The 20,509-nt window shown below is 37.8% G+C and overlaps 4 protein-coding genes across 7 annotated transcripts; 3 read left to right on the top strand and 1 right to left on the bottom strand.

Annotated features, from left to right (window-relative positions):
• The first annotated feature begins 4,018 nt into the window (after positions 1–4,018).
• Positions 4,019–6,353, top strand: LOC106337105 (UV radiation resistance-associated gene protein-like). 3 transcript variants are annotated; one of them, XM_013776141.1, is made up of 5 exons: positions 4,019–4,407; positions 4,699–4,905; positions 5,144–5,464; positions 5,534–5,761; positions 5,835–6,070. In XM_013776141.1, the coding sequence occupies exons 1-5, from the start codon at positions 4,231–4,233 to the stop codon at positions 5,949–5,951; spliced, it is 1,050 nt and encodes a 349-aa protein (XP_013631595.1). In that variant the 5' UTR covers positions 4,019–4,230; the 3' UTR covers positions 5,952–6,070. The 3 variants fall into 3 exon arrangements, with proteins under 3 accessions (XP_013631595.1, XP_013631596.1, XP_013631594.1); XM_013776142.1 differs by having other exon boundaries at positions 4,677–4,905; positions 5,144–5,761; positions 5,835–6,353; XM_013776140.1 differs by having other exon boundaries at positions 5,144–5,761; positions 5,835–6,353.
• A 44-nt stretch (positions 6,354–6,397) lies between these two features.
• Positions 6,398–7,503, top strand: LOC106337106 (small ubiquitin-related modifier 5-like). 2 transcript variants are annotated; one of them, XM_013776144.1, is made up of 3 exons: positions 6,398–6,732; positions 7,005–7,154; positions 7,227–7,503. In XM_013776144.1, the coding sequence occupies exons 1-3, from the start codon at positions 6,634–6,636 to the stop codon at positions 7,308–7,310; spliced, it is 333 nt and encodes a 110-aa protein (XP_013631598.1). In that variant the 5' UTR covers positions 6,398–6,633; the 3' UTR covers positions 7,311–7,503. The 2 variants fall into 2 exon arrangements, with proteins under 2 accessions (XP_013631598.1, XP_013631599.1); XM_013776145.1 differs by having other exon boundaries at positions 6,402–6,732; positions 7,254–7,503.
• A 4,312-nt stretch (positions 7,504–11,815) lies between these two features.
• On the top strand, positions 11,816–14,242 carry LOC106341520 (F-box/LRR-repeat protein At2g43260-like). The gene is made up of 3 exons (XM_013780277.1): positions 11,816–12,212; positions 12,297–12,498; positions 13,612–14,242. The coding sequence occupies exons 1-3, from the start codon at positions 11,816–11,818 to the stop codon at positions 14,240–14,242; spliced, it is 1,230 nt and encodes a 409-aa protein (XP_013635731.1).
• A 319-nt stretch (positions 14,243–14,561) lies between these two features.
• Positions 14,562–20,188, bottom strand: LOC106341920 (beta-galactosidase 9). The gene is made up of 19 exons (XM_013780672.1): positions 19,947–20,188; positions 19,765–19,860; positions 19,560–19,672; positions 19,405–19,471; positions 19,241–19,333; positions 18,936–19,079; positions 18,737–18,825; positions 18,460–18,565; positions 18,043–18,130; positions 17,828–17,949; positions 17,355–17,531; positions 16,812–17,044; positions 16,501–16,616; positions 16,201–16,298; positions 16,009–16,119; positions 15,813–15,923; positions 15,516–15,724; positions 15,107–15,455; positions 14,562–15,022 (listed from the first exon to the last, which is right to left on the bottom strand). The coding sequence occupies exons 1-19, from the start codon at positions 20,160–20,162 to the stop codon at positions 14,864–14,866; spliced, it is 2,697 nt and encodes an 898-aa protein (XP_013636126.1). The 5' UTR covers positions 20,163–20,188; the 3' UTR covers positions 14,562–14,863.
• Between the last annotated feature and the right edge of the window lie 321 nt (positions 20,189–20,509).

Genomic DNA, 20,509 nt, shown 5'->3' on the forward strand with positions numbered 1-20,509 from the left:
AAATGAGATTACAAGAAATCATGAAAAAGAGGGTGGATCTCTGAGGAGTGCAGCATCATTTGTTCATTTTAATATGATTAGGAACAGTGGATTACTGGAGTTTCCTGCTAAGGGAAACAAATTGTCATGGCAAGGGCGAAGAGGTAAAGGAAAAGGGGCGGTAATGGTAAGATGTTACCTAGACCGTGCACTAGGGAATGAGGAATGGCACACCCTATTCCCATGATCCCATACTGAATATCTGGGAATGGTGGCATCTGATCATCGTCCACTGGTGGCTTATCTAGAAGATAAGGTTGTTAGAAAAAGAGGCCAATTTCGATTTGATAAGAGATGGGTTGGTCAGGAAAGTCTAATGGAATCAATTACAATGGGATGGTCGGAATATAATGAAGGCAGCGGGAATGGTATAGTGGAAAAGATTAGTAATTGTCGTCACGAAATAGCAAAATGGCGGAAAAATAATCCAAAGTTTGGAAAGAAAAAAATAACGGAATTACATAAGGCTCTTGATGAGGTACAAACTGATGATACTAGGTCTCAGGAGGATACACTAGAAGTATCCAGGAAGTTACAAGAGGCATATAAGGATGAAGAGGAGTATTGACATCAGAAAAGTAGGAATATGTGGTATTCATCGGGAGATCTCAACACAAAATTCTACCACGCTCTAACTAAGCAACAAAGGGTACGTAATAGGATTGTCGGACTACATGATGCAGCTGGAAATTTGATTACGGAGGATAATGGAGTAGAGAAAGTAACAATAGACTACTTTGAAGAACTATTTAGTACCACCTCCCCATCAGATTTTGACAATTTTCTATCAGAGATAACACCGGAGATTACTCCTCAGATGAACCAACAGTTAGTGACAATTGCGACTGAGGAAGAGGTTAGAGAGGCTCTATTCATGATGCATCCAGAAAAAGCACCAGGCCCGGATGGCATGACAACTCTTTCCTTTCAACACTCATGGCATATTATTAAGAGTGATCTGGTGGAGATGGTGACAAATTTTCTGGTATCGGGTGAAATGGATTTAAGGTTAAATATTACTCATATCTGTATGATTCCAAAGACAGAACGACCTACAAGGATGACGGAATACGGCCAATCAGTCTATGTAATGTAGGATATAAAATAATTTCAAAGGTTTTATGTCTGCGGTTGAAAATCGATTTACACTCTCTCGTCTCGGAGACTCAATCGGTATTTCTGGCAGGTCGTTTGATCTCTGACAATATTCTTATAACTCAGGAAATGTTTCATGGATTATGGACTAATAAAGCGTGTCAAGAAAAGTATATGGCGGTTAAAACGGATATAAATAAAGCGTATGATAGGATATAATGAGAATTTATTAAGGCATTACTGCAGAAGATGGGCTTCTACCATCATTGGATTAAATTAATGATGGAGTGTAAATCGTCGGTTCAATATATGATCCTCCTAAATGGACACCCACGAGGTCTCATTGTGCCACATAAAGGTTTACGACAAGGAGATCTGTTATCCCCCTATTTATTTATTTTGTGCACTGAGGCGCTGATTGCAAATATTAGGAAGACGGAGAGAGAAAAATAGTTAACAGGAATTAAGGTAGCCAGAGCATGCCCATCGATATCCCATCTGCTTTTTGCGGATGATAGTTTGTTCTTCTGCAAAGCTCAAAGGGAAGAATGTAATACTATTCTCAGGATTTTAAAGGAATACGAGGTGGTTTCTGGTCAACTGGTAAATTTTGAATAGTCTTCAATTCAATTTGGACATAAGATTGAGGATTCGATCAGATATGAGTTAAGAAATATTTTTGGTATATAGAATTTGGGAGGAATGGGATCTTACTTAGGATTACCGGAAAATCTTGGCTGTTCTAAGATTCAAGTTTTTGGTTTTGTGCAGGATCGCCTAAATAATAGGGTCAATGGCTGGACTTTTAAATTTTTCACAAAAGGAGGAAAGGAAGTGATCATCAAATCAGCGATTACGGCACTGCCGAACCATACGATGTCTTGTTAACGCTTACCTAAGGCAACTGGAAAAAAATTGACGAGTGCAGTAGCACAATTTTGGTGGAGTCCTGGGGGTAGTACAAGAGGATTACATTGGAAATTGGAAATCATGAGACAAAGTATGTGTCAGCAAGGAAGACGGGGGATTAGGTTTCAAGGATATAACTGATTTCAATACAGCAATGCTTGGTAAGCAGTTGTGGAGGCTAATAGAAAAGCCAAACACTTTATTTTCTCGAGTTTTCAAGGGTAGATATTATAGGAACGCCTCACCCCTTGAACCGATTCGATCATACTCTCCGTCATACGGCTGGAGGAGTATTGTATCTGTTAGATCTCTAGTAAACAAAGGACTAATCAAAAGGGTGGGAACATGATCCTCTATATCTGTATGGAACGATCATTGGCTGCCAACCACTCGCCCGAGACCAGCCAATAAAAATCAACACAATTTGTATCCAGACCTTACAGTGGATTCCCTTATTGATTCCACTTCGCGAAGATGGAATTTGCAGGTTATTCGGACTTTGGTAGACCCACAGGATGTGAAAATCATAGAAATTATACCACTGAGCAGAAACCAGATGGTAGATAGGGAAGGATGACATTTCACAAATAATGAAAAATTTACAGTTAAATCAGGATATCAAGTAGAGAGGATTTACCCGGATAGGGAAAGATCATCATTATTAATTGGACCTACAATTGATGTTCTGAAGGCATTTTGTTGGAAAATACGGTGCCCACCAAAAATAAAATATTTTCTTTGGCAATTGGTTTCAGGGTATGTAGCAGTTAAGAAGAATTTGCAGGCGCGAGGGATGCAAGGAGATATATGTTGTGCAAGATGTGGAGCGGATGAGGAGTCGGTTAACCATGTGTTCTTTGAGTGTCTTCCAGCAATTCAGGTTTGAGCTCTGTCAAAGATACCAACAAATCCAGTTATTTTCCCAAAAAGTTCTCTATTTACAAATATGGATCACCTATTCTGGAGAGTTGCTCCACCGATGGGGGTCATCAATTTGCTTGGATACTTTGGTACATTTGGAAATGAAGAAATAATAAGGTTTTTAGTAATCTGGATATGGATTCTAGGGACACTTTTAAATTGGCAGAAACGGAACCCACACTCTGGGCAGAAGCACATCTTTTGAATGACCAGAAGATGGGAACACATGTTCAGGCAAAGACTCTTACGTCAATTCCTGGAAGATGGTGTTTTATAGATGGATCATGGAAAGAGGGGAATATGTTCTCTGGTCAGGGTTGGTTCAGTACTTTAGAAAGATTTGAGGGTCTGATGGGACCAAGGAATGTATGGGCTTCTTTAACTCCCTTGCATGCAGAGATGGAGGCACTACTATGGACTAAATGTATGAGGAATTTACGACAATTTCATGTTACGTTTGCAACGGATTGTTCTCAATTGGTGAAGATGGTTTCGGAACCAGAAGAATGGCCAGTTTTTGCAAGTTATTTGGAAGATATCAAGAGTCTGAAAGAGAGCTTCACACGATCAGAGATTATATATGTACCAAGGACGCAAAATACAAAGGCGGATAAACTAGCACGCAGTGTTAGGAAACAAACGTATTTCGTCGTTCACATGGATCAATATCTTCCGGTGTTGTTTACGGAGTCAATATGAGTATGTAATGTTGTTGAAAAAAAAACAATAGAGATATAAGTTAGAAATACTCAAAATGGAATTGTAAATTAAGATAGATAGTTACAACATGTCTCTTTCTAGTTCCTAAGTTGTATGATTGAGAATTTGAGATATCCAAATTTGATCAGACAATAAGAACATGATAACCGTTCGAAATCGAAATAACCGGTAGGAAAAGTATTGGTTTGGCACAAACAACTTTTGGTTAAAGAATCATGCTTTTCAGAATTCAGTTAAATCGTGGATCCAACGGTCCGTAACTGGTCTTTACCAAATACCCGCCCGTAAATAGCCGACCCGGTAGATTCTCTCTCTCTCTCTCTCTCGCCTAAACTTCAAAAAAAAAATTCAGAGGACGAATCAAGCCTGAGAAGCTTCTTCATCCCTGCATAATTTGATTCTACAAATCGATCTCTCATTCGTTTTGCCTTCGTAAATTGAACCAATCGTCGCCGATTGATTTAGTTCTCTCATCCGATTCCGATCCATCGTAGTGATGAGATTCGAAGACTTGATTCCGCTGCGTAGTTTCCGAGACAATTGTTGATGGAAAGAGAAACGGAGCCAAGTTCGTCAAGAGGTGATCGAGAAGAAGATGTGAAGGTTATCGAGTGGGAAGAATTCGACAATGAGCTCACTCGGTTATGGAGTCTCTCTTCAGCTCTGAAGTTAGCCACAGAGAAGAAGATGACCCTACAACCAAAACTCGAGTCTCTTATTCAGGTTTCTTTCTCTTAACCCATGTGTTCTTCTTTTTGAGCTTTGTCTGGTTTTGATTAGAAAGCATCAATTTTTGGCATTGTATTAAGGAATGTGGATGAAGGTTAACTAGAAACTCATTCAAAGCTATAGCCTTTTTGTTGTGTAGTCTTATTGTTTTTGATGCATTGCTTAGTTGTTAACGTTTGAGGCTTTTATTGTGAGGCATCTTGCTTTTATTATCTCTTACGTTGTCTACTCGATGAGCTTTAATTGATTAGCCCGCGGATTAGCGGGCGGCTAAATTTCGGGCAGGTTAGTGCTGAATCACTGAGACGTACTAATGAACTTGAAGAGATGCGTCAGAGGCTGGAATCAAAGAAATTGATGGTTGACAAGACGTCAGTTACTTGCAAAGTTACTGAGCAAGATCTTAAAAAGAAAGAGGATGATCTCAGTGCTGAAGTTAGGTCTTTGCTAGTTGGTGGCACAACTCTTTCCATCGCTAAAAGCAAATTACAGGTAATAAGCTTTTTCGGAAGGCAAATGTATTATATTGGACTATGCTGTTTGGCTATTTGTGTGTCTATTTGCGTTGTTCAACTTAAGTTTTCTTCATTCAACTGTCTCGTTGTTCTATTATGAGTAAATGATTTGATGACAGTTGTCTCTAGAAGGCAAACTGATTTTCTGCTGTAGGTTCAATTGGGGAATGATTGAATCATAGATACTTTATTTAAGCTTCCTTGTTCTGTTGCAGGAATCAAACTGCCAACTAGAAGGAGAGAGTGGTTATGCTCATCTAAAGACTGTAACGAATAAGCTGAGAAAGAGGCAGCAGTACATGGTATCTCAAGTTTCATTTATCTACCCTTTGAAGATCGAGGCTGGACCTTCGCAAGACCAAGAACTGGAATCGTTTCCAGGTGGCAGTAGATTAGTAGGAACTAAGCCTGTGAGTCAAGGATCCGTGAGAATTTTGGGGTTGCCTTTTAGTATGGCCCCGTTTACAAAGATGAGCTTCTTCACTGACAAGAAAGAAGTTCAGAAGTCAGCTACTGCCCTAGGATATGTAGCTCATGTATGTGTGTTCCATTCTTTTTCCTCGCTACTTGAGAGTTCTAAAGGCTTCCTTGCTTGGATTTTGCAGGCCGTGTCTCTGTTAGCTCCTTTCTTCGGAGTGCCTATTCGTTATCCTTTGCGCTTAGGTGGTTCCAAAACATATATTCTGGACTATGCGCCTTACATCGAGCCTTCAGCTTCTGATATGTCTCCAGTTTCCACACTTTCCGAAAATGCTAAATTTGTAGAGTTCCCTCTGTTTCTGGATGGTCAAGATACAACTCGAGCTGCCTACGCTGTCTTCTTATTAAACAAGGTTAGTTAAAAGAAAGTTAGAGACAAATGGCATATCTACTTCTCCTTCATCTAACCATAGTATCACATCACAGAACATCGAGCAGCTCCTGAATTTTGTGGGAGAAAGTAGTCTAGGACCACGTCAGGTTCTAGCTAACCTCAAGGAGCTGATCAGGATCATCCAGTCGCCAGATTATATATATTCTTGATGATGACGATGACGACAAAATAAGGATGATGATCGGATATTCAACACTGTTTTCTCCTCTTGTAGATTGATCCATTACTTCTCAGTTCTAACACAGCTTCAATGTCTCTTACATCTTCTCAAGACAACACTTTGTGGAGGTTAAAAAAGGTCAGATTATTTATTCGTTAGAGAAGTTTTAGACATGGGCATTCTCTTTAGGATGAGACTCATCTCTCTAGGTGTGATGTTATAGAAGTGGAGAATAAACGAAAGCTTAGTCTAGTTTCTTATAAGTTCTAACAGATGTATCACTTTTTTTGTTTTGTTTTTCCCCCTTTTTGTATCATTTGAAATATGTTTGAATTTGTACTTTATGAGCATTTTTCATGTGACTCGTACAAGTTTCAACGCACTGTTGAGTGTTGGGATGTGTAACAATGCATGATGTTGATGACTCAAAGGCAACAACAAAACACAAGACCAAGGGTAAAAAGGGAAAAGTAAAAAAGAGAGAATGGTGGACCAATAGTAGTCTTGTGCGAGGATCGTCTTTTAATGCTCAAAAGCTCTTTAACTTTCCTCAGCATCTCACTTTTCTTTTTACTCTGCTCTCTCTCTCTAAAAACCAAGAAACCTCTAAATTAGAGTACAGAGATAAGGTTTGTTCACTCTTTTAGTTTGCTTTTAGTGTTGACACAACAATGGTGAGTTCCTCAACGACGATCTCTGCTTCTACTGCATCAAAGTCTCGATCTCTTACTCCCCAAAGGAAGATTACCCTCAAGGTCAAGACCCAACAGGTCTCTTTCTCTCTGCATTTTCTCAAGATAGCTGCCCTGAGATTTTAGTGTTGTGTGTTCTCTTTCCTTAAATAGAAACTTCTCTTATGCTCTTGCTCCTGCTCGATCTGGCTAACTTTCCTTAAACAGAAGAATATCATCTTCTATGCTTTTTTTAAGTTAAAAGAATAGTGGTTACAACATTTTGTTTTAAAAAATTCTTGATATTATTTAGAAACTCTATTATTTATAACAAGAACTAAATTGAAACTCTCACATGTGTTTTAAACAAGGATGGAAGAGAGGATGTTTATAAGATTGGTTATAATGCACATATGAAGAAACTGATGGATGCATGCTGCACCAAGAGAAACTTTGAGAAAGACACTGTCAGATTCATCTTCGGTCGTAAAGAGCTCAAGCCACGACAAACTCCTGCTCAGGTTCCTTTTTTAAATTTAAAATTTCACTCTCCCCTTCCCATTTTTAACCCTTGTAATTTTTGCCGATTCAAGGTTAATTACTATAATTATTTATCACAGCTGATGATGGAAGAAGGAGATATCATTGATCTTGTCACCGAACAAGGTGGTGGCTAATCTCGCCGGAACAAGGAAGATATTTTTAGGCCTTTTTTAATTTAAAAGACTTTTTAAACTATTAAAATTTTTCATTATTAGACTTGTAATTTCTGGTTTGTAGTTGTTGTTGCTTCTTATTGTCTGAAACGTTGTTGTCCGGTTGATTTTAGTTCGTATTGTCGAGGAAATTAATAACAGTCAGTTTTCTCTATCTCGGTAGTTGTGGTTTGAATAATTAAAATTTCAGAACAGGAATATTGATACCCGAACAAATCTGTCTCTTTATCGTACAGTTCTAACTCTGTCTGGATTTTAAATGGTCAAACTTTGACTTCTTACGTTTACATTCATGTGGATTTTATTTTTTGGTCAAATACATTCATGTGGATTATGTGATTAGTTTTGTTCGAAAACATATACTCTCTCTGTTCCCGAAAGTAAGATGTTTTAGGTTTTTTTTTATTCCACAAAGATAGATTTTCTATATTATTTTTATATTGTTAAGGTATTTTTTTATATTTTTAGGAAACATTAATTGAGAATATTTGAATTGATTAAATTTTATTGGTTGAAAGTTATTGGAAAGTTTATAATAAAGTAAACAATAAATTAAATTATTAACATTTATTAAATTTTTGATAAGCGTGAATAAAATCTTATTTTCGAGAACCGAGGGAGTATAAGCTACACAAACTATGATCTTTGTTACTACTCGAGAAATTTCAACATTTCTTTAACCGGTCTACCAAGTTTCTGGTTAAATCGGTGAAAATGTAGAACACAAAAACGAGTTGAAGAAACAGATTACTAATGAACAAAATCCTCTCAAACGGCTGTTTTTGTTATAATTCACTTAAATTAGATGCATTCTTTTGTGTAGTGAGAATAATTACTTTGTGACTTGACTGACACCAAATTTTAAAGATATCTAGTGTCGTACTTTCAGTAGAGATGTCAAAATATGTTAAATTTGTGAGTAAATTTAACCATCAACCAATCTGAACCCTTAATTCCAGTGAGTTGAAAATTTGGATATTAACAGCCATACATGATACATCGTGTTCTGTATTCATAACCAGAAAGACCTATTGTGAATCTAACGTCCACATATATCTTTACGAATGCACTAGGGCTGTGCAAATAAACCGAACCCAAAAATTCGAACCGAACCCGATCCGATAAAAATGAATCCAAACCGATCCGAACCCGGCATAAATACCGAATGGATCTTGTTTTGTGCTATTTCGGGTTATGAGTATTATCCGAACTGAACCCGAACCTAAATGGATACCCGACAGAACCCGAAACATTCAAAATTTCCAAAAATAATTTGTACCAAACATGATCTCAATTCCTAATATGTATTCAAAATATATTGAACATCTAAAATAATTATCTATTATATGAAGATTGATTGTTGAAGGTGGCGGTTGAAGGTTGAAGGTTGAAGTTTTTAGATTTTGGTTTTGTTTTCATTGAATAATGTTTTTCATTCCGTGAGAACTTGGTTTTCGTTTTATACTTTCATTTATTTGGTTTTCTTTCGATCAATAACTACGTTTACCTTTCACTTGATTTTGAATGATCACATTTGCTGTTCCTTTTTTTTTTTTTTGAACCAATTTTCTTTATGTTTTGGTTACAAAATAGGTACAAATCAAGTATTTTAAAACCGAAGAACCGATTTTACTTACTTTTTACTTACAAAGTAGATATAAATCATGTACATTTAAACCGAAGAACCGATTGGGACCCGAACCCGAAAATACATCGGGTTGTACCGGTTCTTTGAAGATTTACTAATCCCGACCCGAATCCGATAGAACCCGAACCGGTCCCGAACCGAATTTTCATATAACCCGAATGAGACTGATTTTGATAAACCCGAAAAACCGAAACCCGATTGGATTAAACCGAAACCCGATTGGAACCCCGAATGCCCTTGCCTAGAATGCACTATTTAAACTAATAACAATAATCTTTTTTTTTTTTGTTAAAACTAACAAACAGTAGCTATAATTGTAAAACTAAGTTCTTGCTGAAATTACGTAACTAAGGAACCCTCTTAAACTATTAACTTTATTTAGCGTACAAAATCAACCATTATATAAAGCACCAACAGAAACTTCGAAATCTACAAAAAAGAAGAGGCAAGTGAATAAACAAAACTAAGTGAAAACCCATTTAGGTCACTTCTTCTTCTTAAAGATTCATGGCGACGTTGAAGACGATCTCGGTTTTGTATCTCGTTCTATCAATTATTCTAGTTTTCGAGGGGATTACGATAAGCACGGAGGATGTTTCATCCCAAGAAAATAGCGCGGAGAATGTTATAAGCTATGATGCTATGCGTGCGAATCATGCATGGGGGTGCTCTCCCAAGTACCCTCAGTTTTGTAATAAAACTCAGGCAAATCCATATACGAATTCGAAAGTTTGAAATTATTAAAGATTAATGGAATACTCGAAGGTAGAAATCAACGAAGAGATTTCGGAAGGAGAATGGGGGGGGGGGGGATATGTTTTCTTTTATATAGATTCAAATTTTTCTTATAATACTTCCACCTGTTTCATATTAAATATTACTTTATAATTTTTTTCTTGTTACAAAAAAAGAGTCATTTTAGAAATCTAATGCAACTTTCAGTTTAAAATTAATTATAAATGCATTGATTTTATAAATAATTTCATTTATCTCAAATACTATTGGTTGAATATGTGTAATTAATAAGAACTTTTAATGCATTTCAATCATTTTCTTAATCTGTGACATTTTTTATGAAACAGAGGGAGTATTTAATATTCCTGTATTTTTCATTTTATCATTTCATGAGAAAAATGAAAACAAATTGTAATTCGATTATCTTAAGATTACATTTATGGAAAAATATACTATTGATGAAAACGGCCAGTCATAGTAAATGTATATGGAATTACGTACACAACTGTATTTTATATGTTATTTGTTAACAACATGCATTTATACATATTTAGATTCGAGTGATACATCCATGAATCATGATGTTAACACAAACTTATAAGTTATTAAGTTATATGTTTAAAATGCGATAACCTAACCCGGAGGTGCTAGCTGCCTAGCTCTACTGGTAAAGTCTTTTGCCACTTTTGAAAAAACATAAAATCTTTGAAGCCATCCAATGTACGTTCCCGAGCTACTGGAAGAGATCTTCCTTCGAATGTCGTTGAAAACCATCCTAAAATTCAAAACCCTCAAAACAATGGAGATCTATACTCGAGTCGAGGAGGCGTATCATATCATGAATGTTCAAACGAAGCAGATGATCATGGCAGTAGGAGAGCGAAACCGAATCCCACAAGGATTCCAAGGAGACGAAGAGGTGGAAATGGTCTACTTACACTTTGATGTCGCCTCGCGAGCGTCGCTGTCATGTGACGGTCTGGTCTGCATCCCATACCTGGCTGGGTCAACGTTTTTAACCCTTCCACGGGAGAGTTTCTTAGATTCCCTTCCGGGCCATATCCAGTGATGCGCCGTTATGCTAATCATAGCTTAGGTAAATCATATAGTAGTTTCTTTTTAGGTAAATAATAGCTTAGGTAAATCGTTTTGATGAGATTGAAATTGTTCCTACGGATGAGATTTAATATATAAAAAAGTTGAACAAATAGTTAAAAAAAAAGTCGGAGAAAAGAAACAAACTTAGGTTAGACACGTAAATTAAGACCGAAGTCCCGAAGCATGACCCGCCTAGCCTTATGAATTAGCAGACTTGGGTTTAGTTATTTAAGTCCAGAAACCTGGGATTTTAGGGGTAAATAAATCCATTTGGATTTTAGATGTTTTCGGATCAAACCTGTTTGGACTAGTGTCGGTCCAATAATCCAAAACTTAGATATTATCATTCTTGCATCAGAACTATTCTTGATATTAACATATATTTTAATATTGGTTTGCTTCAAACTCTAACAAAGAAAAATATGGAAGTTATGAATGCACTTCATTGTTTGATCATCCGATAGTGAGATTCTAAATTCCATACAATGTATCTTCTTCTTTAAGTTGAACATGTATTTTCAAAATATAAAGTATGGAAAATTTGCCAGTGTTTAGCACAAAAGTTTGTTCTCTTATATACATAGTTTTAATTTAATTTTAATTATATATATTTTGTTAATTAAATTTGGTTTGTTTATATTATGGTTTTGAACTGTATAGACTGGCTTTATATTCGAAGAACGAAAATTTAAACTAATTTTTTTTTTCTGAAAACTTGCATGTTTTAAAATGGTGAAAATAGTATTTACAATGTTTTTAACAACTTATTTTGAGAAGCAAAAAAAAAACACGAAAACGCTATAGCAAGACTGGACCGGAATCTAAAATATTTTCGGACCGAGCTAGACTGAATTCAAATATTTACAGGTTTTGGGCCGAGTCCGGTAGCTCTATTGACATCCCTACTTAGGTTTACGACAAAACTCTACTGTCTTATACAAACATTCTAGCCAATAACTTGCGGAAGAAGATAAACCCTATTCCCATGTACCTAGTTCCCGACCTACTGGAAGAGATCTTCCTTCAACTGCCACTGAAATCCATCGTCAAATTCAGAACCGTCTCAAAACAATGGAGGTCAATACTCGAGTCGAGGAGGTTCGAGGAGAGGAGGCTTATGATGAATGCTCAAACGAAGACGAAAATCATGGCAGGAGGAGACCACCGAAACCGAACCCTAACGTGGTTCAAAGAGGACGAAGAGGTCGAGATAGTCTATCTACAGTGTGATGTCACCTCACGACCGTCGCTGTCATGTGACGGTCTAGTTTGCATCCCCGTACCAGGATGGGTCAATGTTTTCAACCCTTCCACCGGAGAGTTTCTTAGATTCTCTTCTGGCCGAGATCCACCGTTTCCCGGTTATGCTAATTATTACTTAGGTAGAAATATATATATTTAGTTTTTGTTTTTTGATCAGAAATATATAAATATTCATTGATAGCTCTGAAAACATGAAACCACAGATTCTGTATTATTTGATGTCTTCCCTGGATATTGGAGGATGGGATTCGGGCGAGACAATGTGAGCGGGAGCTATAAAATAGTGAGGATGGGCTTTAACCATCATTGGGAGATTCACCGTTGCGAGATTCTTGACGTTAACATTGGGAGATGGCAGAGACTGAGTCCGCCTCCTTATGAGATAGGATATAGAAGGAAGTCGACATGCTGTGTTTAAAATGGCGCTCGCCTTTTGCGCCATGGCGCGAGGCGAACTCAGGCGACGGCTCCATCGCCATGTACCTCCTAGGCGAGGGTTGGTTCCGTAAGGCGCGCGCCATGGAGACGCCTAGGCCAGAAGGCGAGCAAAAGGCGCGCCATGAAGACTATATGTAAACCGTATCTAAACCAGGTATGAAACCAAACCTTAATTAATAATTAAACCTTAGCCATCTAAACCTTAAGCCTCGGGAAACTTAAACGTCATAATAACGAAAACTCTAGCTTTATAAAACACAAGTTACGTAACTCAACATAAACATAGATCTCAAGGTTTTTTGCTTAAGGTTAGAACTCTCTAGTCTCTACTCTTTTCAATCTTGTTTGTGCTTATTCTTCTTATAGATTCATGTGTTCCTTTGTCACAGATTAGAACGTACTGCGGTTGCTTTCGTCGGAGTTAACAACACACGGTTAGTCTTTTACTCTCTGCACTTTCTTTTTTTTGTTCTCTTTTTTTGTCTTCATTCTGTCTCATCTTTGGTCAGTGATCACAGTCTAGTTATGGATCATAACTTATGATCAGTCTGGTTTTTGTCTCAAGCTCTTTACGTGTAATTTACTTTGGTTTTTTCCCTTTGATCACAATTTTAATGTCTGAGGCTGGGGCTAGTGCTACACTTCGTGAAGTTGATCCAGGAAGAAAATATGGAATCATGTTGAATAACCTTGGGTATGAGGATGTTGAGTACGATGATGAAGATGAGAATAATGGTGTTTCTGAAGATGAATTTTAGGCATTGGTTTTAAGTTATTTAATATGATATTATCTTTTGGTTTCTACATTTGAGACTTTGTTTTTGGGTTTTTGGTTTGAATAATTTTGTTTTGGTTTAACTATCTTCGAATAATAAAGCTTGCATCTTATTTAAATTAAGTGTCTCCTACGTGAAGCAATCGTTGCATAAGTGTTTTTTACTTTTCTTCTCCAATACACGACAAACCAAGACATAACAAATATGTTCTTCATGGCGAGCGCCTTTTTGAGCCATGGCGTAAGGCGCAAGGCTTGGACCGTCTCGCCTTGGTGCGCCATGCGCCATTTTAAACACAGTCGACATGTGTAAATGGGTCCATCTATTGGGTAGAAGTATTGCCTGATCAAAAACTTTTAGCTTTGGATCTTCATGCACAAGAGTGGCGTGACGTTGGACTACCGTTAGGAGCACTCGGAAAATCATTCCAGGTAGCAAACCTTGAAAAGCGTCTAGCCTTAGCTGCAACCTATATTGACAACGATCATTGGAACGTGAAGATATGGAGCGCGGAAGCACCAGAAGAAACATGGAGCGTGATTTACTCCATACGTTTATTCCCTCTCGACCACCCTTACGACGACCCATCTTCCCCTTTATGGTTTTGGACTAGGCCAGTGGCGGTTTCTAAGAAAGGAAACCTTTTCTTCCAATACAGTTACAAGAGGTTGTTCAAATGTTACCCAGAGACAGGTGAAGTTCGTTTCATCGCTGCAGAGATTTGTGTGATATCTCCTTTTGTTGAAAATTTGGTCCCCCTTGGACGTTTGGACAGCAAAACATATGGACTTAAACATCTAGATCACGTAACGTTGTCCTCCCGGATATCCAATTTTTTCAGACGAATGGAACTGAAGAGATCGAGCATTTTGGTAACCACCGCTGTTGTGACTCTTGTAATGTTTCGCTATTGTTCCCGTTTGTCTAGATCTTGATAATAGTAGTATTTATCATGTTTCAATTCGCATTATCAGAATTTGTAGTTTATATTAAGAAAGATGGAGAAGAATGAAAATTACTTTGTTTCAAACGACCAAACACTTTCAGTTGCCCGTAGTAAGCCCTAGCCTTTATCTTCTTCTCGTTAATACCGTGCTTAGAATTTACTCATTCAACCATCCGTAAACACTCCACTGCTATTCGAATGATCTAAGCCATTGTGCGCGCACACAAATTATTTGCATATATATCTTAAAATGAATAATAAATTGATGTTTAAAATAATAAATGAATATTAGTATATATATGCATGACTTGGACACACATAAATATTTGCATTTATAACGATTTAGATCTAAATCATTACACCCAGCTGTGTTACCGAACATTTTCAAGTGTTAACAATAAACTGTACAAGCAGAAACACATTCAAGATGGTTTCTTGTTTATTGGTTTCAAGTGGACAAGATTGGACATGAACAAGACCAAACTCAACTGTTCAGTCTCTGAAAGATAAAAGATCAAAGCAAAAAGCTTGTGATGAGGAATGTTCTTCTTACTAGTTGATAAACTGTGGTCTTCTCCAAGATATTAGTCATGTAAACAATAGTTGTTCATCAATCTGAAGCAGTTTCACGCTGTCGAAGGCAACTCGTGTTCTGAGAAGGCGAGCATCGTGCCATAACCGCTAATGTCTTTAAAGTTCCTTTACATGGATCACTCTGAAATGCAGCATTCGACACTTCAATGAAGCAGCTGTTGCGTCCTTTACAAGCCTGTAGAAGAGAACAATGAACTTTTAAAGTCATCTTTCACAATTTCTAAAAATCAAATTTATAGCTATTTATGTCAACATTTACCTCAGAGACGACTGATAACGATTTGGATGCGTGGCATTTCCCGGTAGAGAACTTCTCGCAGCTACCTCTTGGAGTTCCGTAGCTAGCAAATTCTATGGATGATATTACATGCCCTTCTTCACAACGCAGATGCATCTCTGGTGCCACACTGTTTATCGACATTGTTCCGTCCATGAAACCTGGTGTGGACCATTTCCTCAGAGGTGGATAATGAGATTCCGAGACTTGACCGCACAGAACACCAGCAGTAACCGTCTTAACCGAGATTTTAAATGGGTTTCCCCCGGTTTCTTCAAAGAGCACTAGTAGATTACTGTCAGGCTTTAACCAAGAACGTGGTACATGGTACCTGTGCAATGATATTAGATCAGTACAATGGGGTTTTAATAGTCATTGTGTAGTTATTTACCTGGTTTGCGTAGGCTTTCCACAATTTGTTGTGCACTTGTCTGAAGTGTAGGCTCCACGATAATCACAAGTTTTGTCACATCCATCCTTTTGGGCAATGATACTCCAGTACCTTCCAATATGGTGTCCGTTGACCCATGCTTGTCCCTTTCCCATACTTCCTAGATCTAGAACAACAGGATCTGTTCCGTCTGGGGTGTTGAAGTATGTCTAGTTCAAATAAGGGGAAAGAAAAGGAACCATGAAGATGATAATAAAAGATAATTGAGTCAACAAAACGTCAACATGTTCCACATACCTTGTACCACATAAAGATGGAAGGTGAAGCTTCGGTATCCAAGGTACTCCACTCAGCTTTTTCATTGTATTCAACAGTATATACTTTCTCAGCCTCTCCCTTCAGTCCCACCTACAATAAACCCCAAACATTCAAATGCTTCCACAATGAACTTCAGATTTTAGATAAAACGAGAGAAAGAAATAAGAATCCACACCTGATAGGTCCATGACGATTTTGACAGGTCCACGTCTCCATTCTTGAAGCCAGTAAGCTTCGCTTTGCCTCTAAAACCTGCTCCATCCTTCTCCAAGAAAGCACCGTAATTCTGTGTCATGAAGTCGAAAATGATCACAGTTAGCTGTCAGAAGAAAAGTAAAAGGAAGAAAATAGGTAGTAGAATTTTTACCTGTAAGCCAACTGTTTGAGTCAAGAGAAGTAAATCATTGTTTCCTTGCACAAAACGTACAGGCTGCTCTGCCTTCACCCAGTGTCCAACAATACTGCCTTTACTTCCATTCAGCAGGAGAACAAAGTTAGTGAACATGACCGAAAATAACTCCCAAGACTTTGCACTTCATGAAAGCAATGTAACCCTCTTGTAAAGGATATACACAAAAGCGGTACCGTACACAGACGCAATATGGGACCAGTCCATTTGTAAAATGACAGATATGCCTAAGAAGCAAGAGAATGTGCTAAAAATTACCTGAGAGTTGTTTGTTTACAAACACACGCAACACATCCCTCATGCTATCAACTGACAGTGTTGGGTTAGCTCCATTTTTCTTCCAGAACGAGATATCATCCTCAGTTACGCTTATTCTACATTTGGTTGAGAAGAAGGAAAGCTATTACAGCTAAAAAGACAAAGAACTAGTAAATATTATAGATTTCACAGTACTAAACTCCTCTATAATAATGAACTGGCAAGAGCATAACAGTCAATTTTTGATGTAAAAGCTTCTTGAAATGATTGTTGTTAGTTAGATCACGAAATAGATAACAACGCATAGCTACCTTGTCTTATGCCACAGGTAATCAGACTGGTCTTTTGTAACATTCAAATGCTCCAATAATCCTTGGGCAGTGAAATTGTTTTCACCCCATATGCCAATTGGCTCTTTCAGAGCCATCCATGATTTCGAAATGTAAGAAGCACTATCCTGACTCACGACTTTTTGCAGTATAGACATACTACCTAAAGGAGGCCTAGCAGGTTCAACCGTTTTAACAGAAGTCTGTGCTCCTACCTGTTCAAGAACAGACAGAAAACGATAATCTCAAGAACCATCTTGAAAGACTTAAAACGAAAACTACTATCTGAAGCAAATTAAAAAGCTAATTGCCTGATTAAAACAGATAACTCAAGTTCAAAGCAGATGATATTTGGGCAGTTTCAAAGAGTCGTAGTGAAACAACAGTAACAGAACTAATCCTTCTAAGTGTTCTCAAAGTGACAGCTCTGTTTTTAAGATTTCGTACACAGCTAGCAGTATTCGCAATAAAGAAGGATAAAACGGCACAAGCAATTACAATACCAGTAGAAACTGAATATCAAACCTTGGCAGTGTTGTAAGCCACATGTCGACAGTCTGGCAATATACTAACTGACCAAGGTGGTAAAGTATATGATTGGCCATTAAATTTCACATATGCAGATTTATGCTCATCAATGTTTGCGAGAAATGCAGCGCACACCTTTCCTCCAGTCTCACCATCTCCATGATATATGTGTGCCTGGACATTGCGTTATTTACAAGTAAGAACCCGGAATCTTCAGCATATATAATATAATACCTCATATTTCATGCAGAAAGCTAATAGAAAAACGGCCCAGTAATTAATTCAGTACATCAGTCAACTCTGTAAATGGCAATAAAGACTACACTTGGCATCATAACCAAGTGAAAATTTTGACAAGCAAAGGAGAGTACCAATCAAACCGGTAGGAAACTTATCTATCAGCATTGGTCAATTATAACTTAGAAAGAGTGAACTATATACGTAACAAGCATTTGAGAGTAGTAGCATACCTCCTGATTTGATCCCAGTTTTTTATACTGAGGTGCATCTGCTGCAACAAGGGCAGGTTCACAAAGTTTTATGGCAGCATGAAGATCCTTTAGATGCCCCCACTTTGGCTCGCTCCTCAGACCTTAGTATAGGACAAACATAACTTCATTAGATAAATAAGTAACTATATTTTTCTTAGCAATCTGCGTTCCTGCTAGTCTTAGCTTGCACCCACCATATTCATCAAGAGGAGCATCATAATCGTAGCTGGTAATGTAGAAAGGACCACCAGAAGTTCGACCAAAGTTTGTTCCACCAAAATACTGCAACCGTAAAACAGACTCATTGATATATGCAGCACAAACCGGTGAAAGCATTGAATGTTCACAGGCATTCTATAATCAAGTTGAGCAAACGCAATTTAAGCAAGTTGCGTAATTATCTCCTACATAGCTCGCCTTGGGGGTTCTAAGGGAGGGATGTAAAGCCAATACTACGGCTTATTAGGAACTAGTTTCTCAACTGAAGGAAGAAACTCATGGAACTAATCATCCTTGTTTTTGAATATCATTCAGAATCAGCCGTAAAGATATATCCAACAGCAAGATGATGACGCAAATGAAAATTATCATCTAGTGTGTAATTGTTGTACCATGTAATAATTTTGAAAGCTTCCTCCGCGTTGATAAAATCTTGCGACTGCAAATGCAAGATCTTCAGCAGGTCTGTGAGGCAAACTTCCACCCCACTTCGTGTACCTTTAAAAATCCAACCTAACATACTCATTCAATCCAAATAAGGAAAATTCTCTGAAACAAATTAGGGCCAATTGTTACATTGGCCTTGAAACAAAAACTTCAAGGAGACACACTTCTTTGAAAAGAGCAAAACTTTGTCAGAAGACTGCATGACAGAAAAAAAAAACATACCATCCATCCCAATCCTCTGTCCAAAGTACTGGCTTGGTCTTCGAATTTGGTTTAAAACCATCACAATAGTATCCATTGCATGCATCAAGCTAAAGAGAAAAGAGATAAATAGACGTCAAATGGCTCTATACAATTATTAGCCTGGTGAAAGGTTCAGCGAGTCATCTTAATCCAGAAAAAGTCAAGTTAGCAACATTACAATATTCTCTGGAGCGTCTGTTTGCTTGCACATAACCCAAGGAACTCCAGCACCAAGCCCTAGAGCCATACTAGCAGCCCATTTGACGTAATCCTTTCCCTTCTGCCCATACGATTTCTCAACATCCCCATATTCATTCTCAATCTGTGCCAAAAAAAAACATATATCTCTAAAAGTCAATGCGAGAGAATATCACCAACATAAGAATCGTCATATATAGCCTTTATAGCAAGAGTACAAATGGAAAAAAAAAAACTCTATGCTTTGGAAATAACGTTCAGAAAATACAGAAACACTCATAAGACCTGCAGCATGATTACAGGACCGCCTTGCCAACAGAACATCTTTGCTTCCCGCATCAGACCCACAATCTTCGTTACAAACTTCTGCATCTCCTTCTGCAAAACATCAAGCAGAAACATATGATTATAACCAAAGCTAAAACAGACTCTAAGAAAAGGAAATGTACCTTAAAAGGCTCATTGTCTGTTCGAAACTCTATGCCAGGGACATCACGCAACCACACTGGGAACCCTCTAACAAGAATCAAAGGGGAAAAAAATAAAATAAAGAGAGCTGGCCAAAAAAAAAACAGAGACACAAGCAGTTGTAAGAAGGCAATACCCAAAGTTCCACTCAGCACAAACGTAAGGACCAATGCGAAGATGGAGATAGAGACCACTCGATCCAACAAGCTTCACAAATTTGACAAGGTCGTATCTTCCTTCAAAGTTATACTGAAACATCACATTCCAAAGTTTCCACCTTTAACCTCACATAATATAGAGATAGAGAGAAGACACACAGAGAGAGATATAATATAGCAAACCTGACCCTTAACAGGCTCATGCCCACTCCAAAACACATAAGTCTGAACCACGTCAGCACCACCTTCTTTGCTCTTCGCGATGAGGTCAGGCCACATCTGAAAAATCCAATTTCAACAATTTAATCAAAATGATCACAACCATTATCAATCAATCAATCAAATCACTGAGAGAGATGGTTTACTTGAGGAGTGGCGCGAGGGTAGTGAACTCCGGCGGAGACTAACATGCGCCGTTTCCCGGCGACGATTAGAGCCCTGTGGTCGTAGCTCACATTGAACGGTTTGAAGTAACTTCCCGAGACGATCGGGAGAATCAAGAGTAAAGCTATGATCGGTGGTAGTTTCCGCCACTGAAGCGAAGCATTTCGCGTTGACTCGGCCATTGAAGCGAAGCTCATCAAAGTCCACTGATTTTTTATTTTTTTCCTTTTTTTTTTGTAAAGAAGAAGACGATGTTCCACTTGTATTTAATTGTTTTTAATACCCATGTATTTCTAATAAATGCTAAAATATCCCCAGAAGTATATAAAAATACAATAAACCCCGCAGTATACAGTTAAAAAGGACAGAACGGGAGTATAAATGAGTGGACAGATGTGGTAACGTAACAAACGGAAGCATAACAAGATCCTGATTTGTTAACGTTGTGATAATAGGATCTGACGCATTTACCCTCGGGAGCAAAGAGGAGAGGAGATACTGCCACTATCTCAAATACCACGGCGTCGTTTTGAGGAAATAGTGT

The sequence above is a fragment of the Brassica oleracea genome, chromosome C4 (assembly GCF_000695525.1).
Source record: "Brassica oleracea var. oleracea cultivar TO1000 chromosome C4, BOL, whole genome shotgun sequence".
Taxonomy (NCBI): domain Eukaryota; kingdom Viridiplantae; phylum Streptophyta; class Magnoliopsida; order Brassicales; family Brassicaceae; genus Brassica; species Brassica oleracea.